The sequence below is a fragment of the Vombatus ursinus genome, unplaced genomic scaffold (genome assembly GCF_900497805.2).
Source record: "Vombatus ursinus unplaced genomic scaffold, bare-nosed wombat genome assembly UNPS02014830.1, whole genome shotgun sequence".
Taxonomy (NCBI): Eukaryota; Metazoa; Chordata; class Mammalia; order Diprotodontia; family Vombatidae; genus Vombatus; species Vombatus ursinus.
Window position 1 is genome coordinate 11,734,468 of NW_020954608.1, and position 13,826 is coordinate 11,748,293.

At 36.4% G+C, this 13,826-nt stretch overlaps 2 protein-coding genes across 8 annotated transcripts in view; one reads left to right on the plus strand and one right to left on the minus strand.

Annotated features, from left to right (window-relative positions):
• SRPK2 (SRSF protein kinase 2) overlaps positions 1-7,903 on the plus strand; it is a 231,247-nt gene extending 223,344 nt beyond the window's left edge. For 2 of the 4 annotated variants that reach the window (XM_027838508.1, XM_027838509.1), the window contains one exon: positions 6,258-7,903. In XM_027838508.1, the coding sequence (XP_027694309.1) occupies positions 6,258-6,442 (185 nt within the window). In that variant the 3' untranslated portion in view covers positions 6,443-7,903. The remainder of the gene's footprint in view (positions 1-6,257) is intronic. The other 2 variants (XM_027838510.1, XM_027838511.1) reach the window with 1 other exon arrangement.
• Positions 7,904-11,049: 3,146 nt separating this feature from the next.
• Positions 11,050-13,826, minus strand: part of KMT2E (lysine methyltransferase 2E) — an 89,438-nt gene continuing 86,661 nt past the window's right edge. For all 4 annotated transcript variants that reach the window (XM_027838504.1, XM_027838505.1, XM_027838503.1 and 1 more), the window contains one exon: positions 11,050-12,998. In XM_027838504.1, coding sequence (XP_027694305.1) covers positions 11,502-12,998 — 1,497 coding nt within the window. In that variant the 3' untranslated portion in view covers positions 11,050-11,501. The remainder of the gene's footprint in view (positions 12,999-13,826) is intronic.

A 13,826-nucleotide genomic window follows, 5' to 3' on the forward strand; every position in this document is an offset into this window, starting at 1 on the left:
CTTTTTTAACCTCTCTCAAGTCTTTGACACTACTGGATATTCTCTAAATTTTCATGACATTCCTTTCTCTGGGTTCTTCTACTTCTCTGACTTTTCCTCAGTCTTTTTTGCTGGATATTCATCAAGAGCACGCCCACTAACTGTGGGTGTCCCATGCTCTGTCCTAGGCCCGCATCTGTTTCATTTGGTGGTTTCATCAGCTCCCATGAGTTCAATTATCAACCCTTTACAGATGATTCCCAGATCTCTATTTAGCCCTGGTGTTTCTTCTGACCTCTAGTTTCACATCAATGGCTGCTTCATGGTCATCTTAGAATGAATCTCACAGGCATTTCAAACTTGATATACCCAAAACAAAACTGTCTTTTTTTTTTTTGCCCAATTTATTTTTTCAAGTAACAAGTATTTCTTTTTATTTGCCCTTCCTGCTACCCCAATTGAGCAAATTTTAAAAAATAAACTCGGTACAAATCTACATAGCCCAACAAATTCCCACATTAACATGGTTTAAAACTGTATGCTTAGTGTGGCATTTTAAGGTCATCACCTGGCAGGAGGTGAGTGATCTGTTTGATCTTCATCCTTTTCAACATGTGATTTATCATTGGGTAGATCAGAGTTCTAAAATTTCATACTGTTTGTCTCCATAATGTTATCATTATATAAATTGTTCTTCTAATTCTCACTTCACTTGGCATCTTTTCATAAAGGTCTTCTAAGTTTCTTTTGAAATTATCCATTTCATTTTTGATGAAACAAACAATAATGTAATGTCATTCATATGTCACAGCTTGTTTATCCATTGCCCAGTAGCACTTTCCCGTAGTTTCCCATTTTTGGCTACCACCAAAAGGGCTTCTTTAAATATTTTTTATCTTTGTGTCCTTTCCCTCTTTTTTAATTTCTTTGGAAATAAAAGTGGTATAGCTATGTCAGTGGGTATGCACAGTTTGGTGAGTTGTCTGAGCATTGTTCCAAATTGCTTTCCTGAATGGCTTGACCAGTTTATCATCGCTCCATCAACAGTGCACTAGTGTACCTTTTTTTCCCAAAGCCTCTCCAACTTTTGTCGTATTTGCCAGTCTGATTGGTATGAGGTGAAACCTTAAAGTTGCTTAGGTGTTCATTTCTCTAATTATTACGAGATTTAGAACATTTTTTTAACATGACTGTTGATAGCTTGAATTTCTTTGAAAACTTTATAATCCTTCAGCCTTTTATCTATTGGGGGAAGGTTCTTAGTATTATAAATTTGAAGGAATCGTTTATATATCAGGAATGAGACCTTTATTGTAGAAAGTTGTTGCAAAGGTTTTTTTTGTTTTCCATTTACCTGTTTCCCTTCTAATTTTTATTACATTAGATTTGTTTGGGGCAGTTAGGTGGCACAGTGGATAGAGCATTGGCCCTGGAATCAGGCCCTGGAATCAGGCCCTGGAGTTCAAATCTGGCCTCAGATACTTACTAGCTGTGTGACCCTGGGCAAGTCACTTAACCTCAGTTGCCTCCAAAATGAACAAACAAAAACCATTAGATTGGTTTATACAAAAAGGTTTTAATTTTATATAATAATAACATTTTTGTATAATAAAAATTGAATGTTTTGTTTTGTAAGATCTTATCACTTATTTGATTGTGAACTCTTCCCCATTCCAAAAGGTAATTTTTTCCCTGTTCGTCTTATCTTATGATGTGACTTAAATATCCATGTCATTCATCCATTTAGAGATTAAAACTCATTATCTTTTACCCAAACTCTCCCCTCTTTGAAATTTTTATATTACTATTAAGGATACTACCATCTTCCCCATCATCTAGGCTTGTAATCTCAGTATCACTTTCAGTTCTTCACTCTGACCCTGCATATTTAATACTGCTGAGTTTGGTCGTCTCCACATTTACAAAATCTCACGTATGCCCCCTTCTCTTCACATGTACAGCTTCCACTCTGGTGTAGATTCTCATCACCTGATTCCTAGACTATTGCAGTAGTAACCTTCTGGTTGCTCTCCCCACTCTAATCTATTATATACTCATTAACCAAAGAAATTTTTTTAAAGCTTAGCTCTGGCCAAGTCAGCACATTGCCCCCTAACTCATTAAACTCTAGTGGCTACCTATTGGCCTTCAAGATCAAATATTGAATCCTCTGTTTGGATTTTAAAGCCCTTTAAAACCCAGGCTCTTTATAGTTTTCCAATCTTTTCATACCTTCCTTTCTTCCATAACTTTATGATTAAGTTGTATTGACTTATTTGCTGTTCTCCCATACAACACAACCCTCTTCTTATTCCATGTCTTTTCATTGGTTGTCTCATATATAAAATGCTTTCCTTCCTCATCACCTCCCGCCTTCTCTGACCTCCTTTCAAGACTGCTCAAAGCCCACCTTGTGCAGGAGGCTTTTCTTGTTTGTCTGGTTCTTAGTGTCTTTCCTCTGAGATTATTTCCCATTTACACTGTAAATATGTTTGTTTGTGAGTAGTTTGTACATTTTTTCTTCCATTAGAATGTGAACTCCTTGAGATGAGAAAGGGACCATATTTTTGCCTTTCTTTACTGGTACATTGTAAGCTAATAGAGATGCTGTTTGACAGGCTGATTTTAGCAATTAGTTCTACCATTCTCCCCCCTCCCATCCCCCTCTCTGAATCAGGTCCAGAATAGGACTTTCCTTTATCTCTTTCTCTATTATTTGAAGCAGGAGCTATCTAATATTAAACTAAGTCTGGAATTAGCAGTTGCTTTGTTTTTGACAGAAAATTCCAGCAAGATTTGTGGCTAGTTAAAACCTTTTAGTGTTATAAAATCAGATTTTACAGGTCAGGTTTTTGCTCTGTCATCCAAACTCTTTGTTGATGTAGTCTGCCCTCTTTTCCTTCAATATTAATTTTGTTTCTCTCTCCGATGAGCCTTACTCAAGTTTTCCTCACTTCCCCTCATGGTTGGTAGATTTCTTCACATCCATATTATCTCTTAATATGCAGTATTGTTCTGCTGCTGCTTTTATGTGTTCTGCCCTTTTTGAATAAGATATACTTTTCATCATTATATGTGTGACTCTCATCCCACCAAGTTTCAGGGATATTTATGAGGTCAAACTCAGTTCTTTGCATTAGGATCTCATGAATTATTCTTGTGCTTTAAATAGCATAGTTTCAGAGGCGGAATATATTACATTTGATATCTTGACTAAAGAAAGTTTCACACAAAAAAGGTTTACTGAGCTTGCTTCCCTGGCAGGTATGGGTGCTAGACCTGTGATTTTCATTGGTATAGGGAATTCTTTGATAAGAAAACTTATTCTGTCAGTGCAAGTTGGTACGTTTTGTACAGCCTAGTCTTAAAGACTTGCCCAGAACCCTGGCAGGTTAAGAGTCTTGCTCAGGGCCACCCAGCAGGGATGTGGTACAGGTGAGGCTTGAACTTAGATGGCCTGACTCAGAGGACAGCTCTCTGCTATACAGTAGTCGCATAGCCTCGATCTGCAAAATGTGAAAATTAGATATCCTTTGAAATGTCAATATAGTTTGGCTTATGGATGGTCACTGATGCCGTGTTATCAAGGCACCTATTTGATTAAATATAAAATGATACGGGGTTTTTTGGACCTGTGCCATGGGCAGTGATTCCAAGTAAAGTCAACAAACATTTGTTAAAGTGTCAGGCAACGTGTTAAGTGCTGAGGATACCACACTCCCCACCCCAAAGTGCAAAAAAAAGCAAAAACAGCTGCTACCATCAAGAAGTGCTCATATTGTAATGGGGAAGACATATAAATATCTAAGAGTATTTCGAAGGTAATCTGAGATTGGAAGGCACTAGTAATAGTTAGGGATGGAGAAGGCAAATCTTTTGTGTGTGTGTGTGTGTGTGGTAGTTAGCACCTAATCCCTTTAACAAGGAATATTTTTTAAAAGAATTCTTTTGGGGGGGGGTGAGGCACTTGGGGTTAAGTGACTTGCCCAGGGTCACCTAGCTTGTTAAGTGTCAAGTGTGTGGTTTGAGGTTGGATTTGAACTCAGGTCCTCCTGACTCTTGGCCCCGTGCTCCATCCTCTGCACCAGTTAGCTGCCCCTAAAAGAATTTTTTAAAGATAAACAGATTAAGTGAATTTTTGAGCATAATAATCTGTTTTAATAAAAACACTAAAAAAACTAACCAACAAAAATCATACTCTTGGTTAATTTATGTTAGAAAAAAATAAAACTAAATTTTGATGTCTTAAAAATAAGCATTCAAAAAATTCTTAAGTTATAGAAGGTGTTTTCATAAACTACTGATGGTAACTTGTAATTAGGAATGGGACAGGGAGAAGCATTTTTTTTAAACATTAAGTGCTATACTGTGCTCAGCTTTGAGAATATAAAAGTAAAAAACATTTGCATCAGCAAAAGCTTTCTTTACTATTTGTGTGATACAAGGTGATAAGTCAGGTGCATACCCACTTGCTTGGTTGCTCTGTAGTTTTATAGAGTTGACTAACTAAGATTATGTATCATAATATTTTATGTATAAAAATTACCTTGTATTTACTTACGTTTTTACAAATTCTGCAAAGATAAGTTCATTGGGAGCAGGAACTTCTTAATTTTTGTCTTCCTATCCCCAGTGCCTGGACAACTAGGTAGTTAGCCTGTAGTCAGGAAGACTAGTCTTCAATGAGTGTGTTTAAGTCAGGTGTTTTAGGGATTGTTCAAACCCACAATGAAGCAGGATCAATTACAACAAAGGAAAGTTGGATTGAAAATGAAAAAACGATGCCAGTTGTGAATTGACCTAATAAATCCTCAGAAAACTTAGTAAAGACCTTGAAAGGGCCTCTGCCCTGCTTGAGGGATTGTTATTGATAATTAACGTTAATTAGATGATTAATGAATCCTCTAGAGTAAGGCTAAGCCTACTATATGTGGAAAGAACAGTGAGAAGACCAGTTAAAAAAAAGCATCTAATCATTGCTTTAAAGAAAAAAATCCTTGTCATGAGCAAGCCATTACAAAAATTGGAGTGCTAAAAATTAGGAAAAGGTAATTTTTAAAGTAAGAAACTCACTTTTTTAATTCAAGGATGTAACAAAAAAGTTGTTGGAAGCAGCTTAGGCATTTTTACTTTCAGTGGACCTGGAAGTCTTATCCTCAGAATGTTGGACTCTGGTGAACATGTTAATATTGAAGCAGAATTGTTCTGGAATGACAAAAATTCCCAAATGGAGATGGGGATATTACAATATAGCCTTGTATTAAAAAATTTCTCCAAGAGATGGAAGTGGCCTAGGAACTCATCTGACTTAAACTCTATTGAAAACGTGTGTTCTATAATCAACGATAAACTTGGAAAGGTACTTAATAAAGGTACACTTTATATCCAATATGATAAAAGTATAATTTCATGATGACCTAAAGAATGTGTCAACATCTTGTAAAACGTAATGCCAAATTGTGTATAACAAGTGATTGTGACAAAAGAACGTATTGTATATTAAAAGCTGAAGATATAAAAAAAGTTGTAAGATTTATGGTATAGGTCTGAATACATTATTTTACTTTGCCCCAGTTAATTTGCATTCCACTATAGTAGGCACTCAAATGCTTTCTGTGGTCTCAAAAAAAGTTTGCTACAACATAATGTCTGATAGAATTGTGATTATTTTGACTGCTGTTGTGTCTAGTGAATTTAACCAAATCTGTACACATTAGTGTGCTTTAATTATGGGCAATTTTTGTCATATTAAGAGGCACAAATTAGTATTTGCTTTAGTTCAATCTGGTTGCTTAAGAAAAATACCATAATAAGATGCTGTTGCATTTTTATTACACCTCAAAAACACATTACACTGTGAGCTTTTACTCTCATGTGAGTATTCATTCGATAGGAAAGACTTCTCTTTTGGAGAACTTAGGAAAGTGAGTGTATCTCACCTTCTGGAATGTGCTTTTGAAAAAGATACATAGCAATATTTTAAGTGTATTATTTTAAGTGCATTAAAGGTACCTAGTTTTTTCAAAGAACTTTGTAATGAGAGACCTCTTAAAACTGGATTAATGAATCTACCGGTTGCATAATCCCAGATTTGTACATTGGATTTACTGTGAGACTCTTAGATGTGGTAATGATTTGTCACCTGACTGATTTGTTCTAGAAAGCTTATTATTCTAAATTTTGATGAATAGTTTCATTGGAAAGGTGGCTTATTGGTCCAAAAAGAGAACACAAATGATGTCAGCTTTCTAAAATATCACTCTTTTGTGTGCATGTAGGAGAACTACGGCATATTACGAAGCTGAAGCCCTGGAGCCTCTTTGATGTGCTTGTGGAGAAATATGGTTGGCCTCATGAAGATGCTGCACAGTTTACAGATTTCCTGATCCCGATGTTAGAAATGGTTCCAGAAAAAAGAGCTTCAGCTGGAGAATGCCTTAGGCATCCTTGGTTGAATTCTTAGCAGAATCTGCAAATATAACATTCTGAGCTAGCAAATATTTTCCAGTACATCGGACCTAAATGGTGACTCTCAAATTCTTTAACAGGATTACAAGTGAGCTGGCTTCATCCTCAGACCTTTATTTTGCTTTGAGGTACTGTTGTTTGACATTTTGCTTTTTGTGCACTGTGGTCCTGGGGAAGGGTAGTCTTTTGTCTTCAGCTAAGTAGTTTACTGACCCACTCTCTTCTGGAAACACTTAATACCTTGTCTCTAAACATTGTTTCTTGTGTTGTGTGGCATTCAAATATCATTTTCTTGAACGAAAAATACTTTCCCCCTCTTTGTGTTTCGGCAGGTTTTGTAACTATTTATGAAGAACTCTTTTAGCTGAGTATTCTATAATTTACACGCTTAAGAAATTATCAAGTTGGAATCAAGACATGGAAAGGAAATGTAATTTTATCTGCTGGCAAAGGGATATCATTCTTGTATTATAGTATATGTAAATGTGACCTGTAAATGTTTCTTTCCATTAAATTTGGGATGGGACTCCAATTTCAGAGTAAAGCTACCAAGTTTTGAGTGATTTGTAGCCTCTAAGTTGCATGTAGCATACATCAGCTGCTTTGAAATTATATGAACTTCTAATTCTACAGCAATTCTTTTTACATTGGATTTTAAACAAAGCAGCTCTCATTTACAAAACTTCTTTCCCCATACGGCACTTTAACAGAAGGCAAGACTTACTTCTCATTCTGAAAAATGGATTACACACTTACACTCCCATTGGATATTTTGCATCTTTTTTTTTTTAAAGTGCTTTTAAGGAAAAATAGCAGTTTCCCTTATAATGTGATAACATGCTACGATGTGGTATTTATTTCTGACTACAAGCACTAAGTTGAACTATAGGCAGGTTAAATTGAGCAAAGGAAACATTTCTGTATGTGCAATGAAAATTATGTTTGAGAAAGGGTATTCTAATGCCTAACAAAGCAAGGGGTATAGTGTATAATTTGCAATGCAATGGACAGAGAAATCCCCCCAAGTCTTAGAGGTCAGAGATCACAGATGTTCATTCTTCATGTAGCTTTACATGTTTCTAATAACAAATTGCACTAGTATTTTTCTTTCCATGAACTCAAGTACAAAGAAAATGATTTCCCCTTTGCAAGCTGCAATTTGGTTTATGCGTGTAGAATCCAGGACACAACCATAGTAGGCAATACAGATTTTAGAATGTTAATATACAGAGGTATTTTACCTCTTTAGAAGTCAGTGGGATGAATGTAACTTTTTTTTCCAGTTTTCCACATTAATTATGGTGCCACTTTTTCTTGACTTTGTCCATTTAAATTTATTCACATGCCTTGGCAATAACTAGATTGTGAAAAGATACCCAAGCGTTGTAACAATAACCTATTGTTTGAGGTGCTTGCAGTTGTCTAATTAATTAAAGTGTTTTGTTTTTTTTTCAGACATTGTGCTGGTCATTGGACTATGTTTGATATAACTATATACTGACATTTTTTAGTTATTTACTGTTACATGATTTTAGCATTATATAAACAAAACTCAATGAATTGTTAAGGTGTTGGAACCCTAGTTGCCTAACTTAGGCTGTATGGTTAAAGAACCAGAAATCAGTTATTTTTAAGGGTAGAATAGGAATGTGGAAATTGAGGTGCATTCTAAAGGGAATAGGGTTCCCAAAGCCAAAAGTGAGTAGTCTTCCATTAGGGTTTTAATCAATGATGCTTCTTGCTCATCATGTCTTAGAACTTTTTTTGAATAGATAAGGGGGGAGGGCAGGCTTAAATTGCATCAAGAGGGATACAGATGTAATGTAAGAATTTTGAAAAGCTTAAGATTTTGAATAGAATTGATTTAGGTTCAAGATGTTGGGCATTAGCTGATACTCTGAGATCACTGCCAGCCTTAAAACAAAAACATAAAGGAAAATAACTACATGAGTTGTTTAGGTTTTCAAAACTAGAAAGAATAGAAATGATTTAGTCTTCATGGCCTAATTTTATATTTTCTTGCTCATGGTTAATAAGGTCAGACTACAACCCAAATCTCAGGTTTCGTAAGTTAGTGGAAATGTCCTAGAATATGATTCACTGTACGACAGGTACAGCAAACTCTTGATCATTGACATATACAGTGGAAACCATGTTTGACTGGGAATCAGAACCTGAATTCAAATAATGGTTCTGATACAGATTATTTGTATGTGACACTGGGTAAGTCACAACTTCTCATGGTCTTTATTTCTTTCTTCATCTCTGAAATGGAGCATTGAATTAGATGACCTCTAATGATCTCTTTAAGATCTAAAACCACAGGTGTAACTAACTACTCACTGACCCTAATTTGATCTCCCATTCCTTTTTCTTCTCTCCACGTGAAGCCCAATAGTGATATATAGCATATAAAGAGACTTCCTCCTTGCAGAGATTTGAAGCATTGAAAGCAGTTTGTAACCTGCTTTTTTTAACTCTAGAATTTTTTTTTTTTTGGCCATTGGACTGTACTAAACATATGCAAGATGAAAAATGGTCAGTATTAATAGGATCATAGAAAGTGTAAGAGATCTTAGAAGCCATCTAGTTTAATTCCCTCATTTTACAGCTAACAAAACTAGACGTGAAAGAAGTTGCCCAACATCACAATGGCAAAATGGGAGAACTGAGATTTTAATCTGGACCTGCCTCCAGAACCAGCACTCTTTCCCCTATACTGTTGCCTCTTGAGTCTGTAATTTTTTTTTCCAATTGCTGATGTGGGGCAACAGTGAGGATTTTAAGTCTTGCTCTGTATAACTCAGTACATTAAACATATTCATTGTGCTCTTTTCTGAATTAGTAATATACTAGAAGATTTTTGTACATTAGAAAAATTGACTAGGCCCTCAATTTAGTTTTTTGACTGTAGGTTCTAAGGCTATTTTTTCCTTTGAAAAAAAAATGTATAATTTTGGTAGTATTTAGTTTCTACCTATTATTAAAGATCTAATTTTGGGGTGGAGAGTATTGTGGTGTAACTGCATTTGCTTGTTTTATTAGAATAAAAGATAACAGAATCAAGACTTTTTGCTTATGAAACATTACAAGCTAAAGTGTACACACATATATACACACACATACATGCACACGTGTGTGTGTGTGTATACCTATAATCTATAATTTCATTAAGTCAATGATTTATGTTCCATGTTTGAGAATCACTTGTTGACATAAGGCCTATTCCCAAGACAAGGTATTTGTCTAATGGCCAGACCATAATCCAGAACTTTATTCCAAGTTATCCAGAGGCTGAAATTTCACTCGCATCCTGTCTCCAGATCACAAAATTGGCCTAAGCCTCAAGAGATTAGATCTTTGCAACCCACCGTTATTGACTACACTACTACCAAAGGAATTTTAAAAATGGAAGTACTACTATAACTAGTTACAGTTATAGCCAGTGACTACCTTTTCATATTAAAAGGAGCAGAACATGGCAGAAAATGACTTAGAAGTTAAAAATAATATTGCCAAATCTAACACGTAGATTTTTAGATGTTTGCTTACCTTTATTTTGAAAAGGTTTTTCTCCAATGACAAACTAAGGTTAAAAAATTAAATAAAGGGTCATTTAGGAGAAGAAAAAAAAAACTGTCATTACACTAAATGGTAGAATAACAATAGCTTTGTCATATCCCATTGCTATCACCTTTTTATCTCTGCCGTAGAAGGAAATATATGGCCACTTATAAAATTTTCTCTTCAGAAATACCAGTTATTTTTCATATATTTCAGTGACCAAGGAATTGAGAATTGATAACAGAAGGTATCAGTTATACTTCTCAAATAATTCCATTTTTAAATAACTTTATCTTTACAACAGAGTTGGATCTGTTTCTAAATCGTTTTGAGAAAATTTTGACAGACTGTCTGCTAGCCCAGTAGTCACTTTTCTTCAGAGGTAACTATCCTATGTTGCAATAATAAATCTACTTTTACACTAGAATATAACAGCTATATGCTAAATGTGCAAGCAAATAAACATTACTGGGGTTTCAGACTATAACTTAAACTGTCTAGTATGAACTTTCCATTTGTAACTGTGCCAACATATGACTTATGTGAAATGCAAAAATGGAATGATCTAGTTTTATATGCTTGTAAGATGCTTCACTGAGTAAACCTACATGAGTATTTCAAGTAGTTTCTCTGGCTCTTACTACTGCATAAACAGTAGGGAAACAAAAAGAAAATGTTTTCTATCCTTGTCTGCTGGCTAAAATCTGAGGTAGTGCTCACTTATTTTAAAGGCTGTACAGGACAATTTGGTAAAACTGACATAACTGTGATTTATTAACATGAATTAAAATGCCCAACCAGTGCTGCAATGTGACAGTATATTAAAAAAATTTAAATGTCATATACTGTACTACTTTCACAAAGATCACACATTTTTGCAAAAAGAGACTTGTCATATATACAATACTATATCAAATGAGAAGCTGTCAGCAATTTTACACGCAAAAGAAATACAGTATTTACAGAACTTGTCAGAAGACATTAGAAACAATCTATACATTAAATTACATTTTTCTGCAAATAACCGATGAAACAAAAGAGCCAAGTCCACACCAAACTATAAAAATCTGTATTGCATTTTCTACCTAGATGCACACACAGAACTGTTGACAGAATGGGGAGGAAAAAACCTGTTAGTGCCACCACTTAGCTGTGTACTTATTACATATGTATAAAAAGTAATATAGAAAACATTCACTAAATGAATTTAACTGCAACAATAAAATTTAAGATTATGCAGCATCAAATCTACTGCCAGAAAAACAGCTGGAATGTTCACTTACAAAAAAAAAGATACCTAATACTGGTTTAACAGCACGTTTTTCAGGAATTTTAAAAAGCAAAAAATGGAAAAAATACAATGAAAGAGCACTGGTGTTTGCTTTTATACAAAGTTTCATGTACAAGCTTTAAAAAGTACCATGAATAGGTACATATGAAATATACAGTTTATCTTACAGAACATTTTAAAAATGTCTTAGGAGTCCTTGTTAATGCCACCCTGAACCATGGTAACTGTTCTGAAATGTTGGTGGCACCTGTGCTCTGTGAATTGGAATCTGTCCAGGCACTGGAGATGCCTGCTGAGGTCCTTGAACCCCATGTGGCAGGGTTACAGAGCCAGGATGCGGACAGAACCCTGAAGCTGTAGGTGTTGGAATACTGTTTGGTCCTTGTGGCTGGAGATGAGGACCTTGGACTGGTAATGGACAGTGTGGTCCTGTTCCAGTAGGCTGGTGCTGGGGTCCAGGTCCCAGGGGTGTATGATGTGTAGCTTGGGAGGGATATGATGGTACAGCTGGATGAGCACTTGAAGGAAAAAGTGGAGGTCCTTGATGAGGGGGGTGGTGTAAGGCTTGAGCCGATGATGCATGATGCCCAGAAGCCAAAACACTGGAAGGTGGAGGTGGGGGTGGGGGTGGAGCTGTATTTACTACATGCTGGTGTTGTGCTTGCAGACCTTGGTGTCCTGGGGTGGGATGGGGGGGATGGTGATGAGGTGCGGGGCCTGGTGGAGGAGGCGGGGGTGGTAAATGGTGCCCAGCAGTTTGAGAATGAATATGTGAACCAGGGGCGACTGCATGAACGGGCCCTACTACATGTGCTACAGAGTGCTGCTGATGGGAACTTGGCTGTTGTACAAGATGTGGTCCTGGAGCAGGCGGTGGGGGGGGAGGGGGGGGAGCTGCTGAAGCTTGATGGTGAATGGTAGAGTTCTGAGATGGCAAAAAATGCCCTGAAGTTACATGGTGTCCTGGAACTGGTTGTTGACTTGTGGTACCAGGAAGTGCTTGATTTGGTCCAGGTGTAAACACAGTTTGTTGGGAAAGGCTACCCTTTAATTGATTATAACTCTGAAAGTTTGCAGAGGGCTGCTGGTTTTGATAGTAAGATGAGGAGGAGGGAGGAGGAGGAGGGGGAGGAGGTGGTGCAGTACTGTTCAAATTTTGTTGGTTAAATTGACTGTAAGTTGCTGAAGATTGTCCTGAAGGTGTCTGTGTAAATAATGCTCCAGTAGCTGGCTGTGGAGCATTGGACTGAAGGCTCTGTGCTGTTGGATAAAAATTTCTGTGAGAATCTCTTTGAGGTGTTCCAACTTGAGGTGACTGAGAATGGTGGGCCCTGTAGGGAGATCCTAACTGCTGCGCATGAGGCTTTGGTGAAAGATAACCATGCTGTACAGGTGTAAGAGGAGTAGATGACTTTGGCGGATTTTCTACATGAGGTGATGGGGGACAATGCAACTTCAGAGGTGCAGAAGGAAGCTTTTGTGACAGTTGCTCAGCTGAACTACGCACATGTGACTGAGAAGAATGAGACTTTGAAAGTGCTTGGACATTTGGCAGCTGCTTCTGTTGTAGCTCTGCCTTTTGAGGATTGGCATTCTCCGTCTCGGGCGTATTAACTGCCATCTCCCACTGAGAATCTGGTTTTGTGGGTGTCTTTCCAAGTGACTGGGCAGGAACTGTAGGACCTGGTGAACAAGGCTACATGAAAAAAGAATGAGTCAATAGAACATTTATAAACTGATTTTATGTATATTAAAAACGGAGAAGAAGGGGCCTTAGTAAAACGTGAAAATTATACAACACTTGTGCAAGAGTTGTTGTTTTGGGAAATAGATAAACTTGCCATGACTACTTAAAATTATAGAATTTCAGGTGTTTTCAGATCTAGATTTTTCAAAAATTTCTCTAAACCCTCTCCCATTAAATAGTTATTTACAAACAAACAAACAAGATAATACTGTATGGTTATAATTTTCTTGATATCCTTAATTATACCTTACCTAGGAATTCTTTGAATAATAAGTTTAAACTAAATACAAATGACTTGTTATTCTTTCCAGTTCAATAGTATTGTCAGTAGTATTGCTGGTAACTATTCTAATGCACGTACACCGTAAGGCATACTTTAATTACACTCCCATTCCAAGAACTTTTCTTGTAAGATAGTGGTGATGCAGAGGATAAGTTAGAAAACTATGCCCCCCAAAAAACATCTGAGTCAATTTTTTTTTGAAACTAGGAAACAGTGTATGGGTTAACTAGTTTATTATTATTAAATACCCTATGATTATTTAAGGTAAATTACTCAAAACTTAATGAAATGTATTTCTACCTGGTTTACTTGTCCTACCAGGGAAAAATATCAATGTTTCACCACTGAAAATCACTTCTGAGTCCATAAAGCGCCAAAACTTTCCCCCCAATTTATTAAGTTTCCCTGCTGAACTTACAATTACTTCATCTGAAGTATATGTTTACTTTTAGAGCTCCTGCACTCATTCTAGTTACTTGCAAAAATCCTCCTCA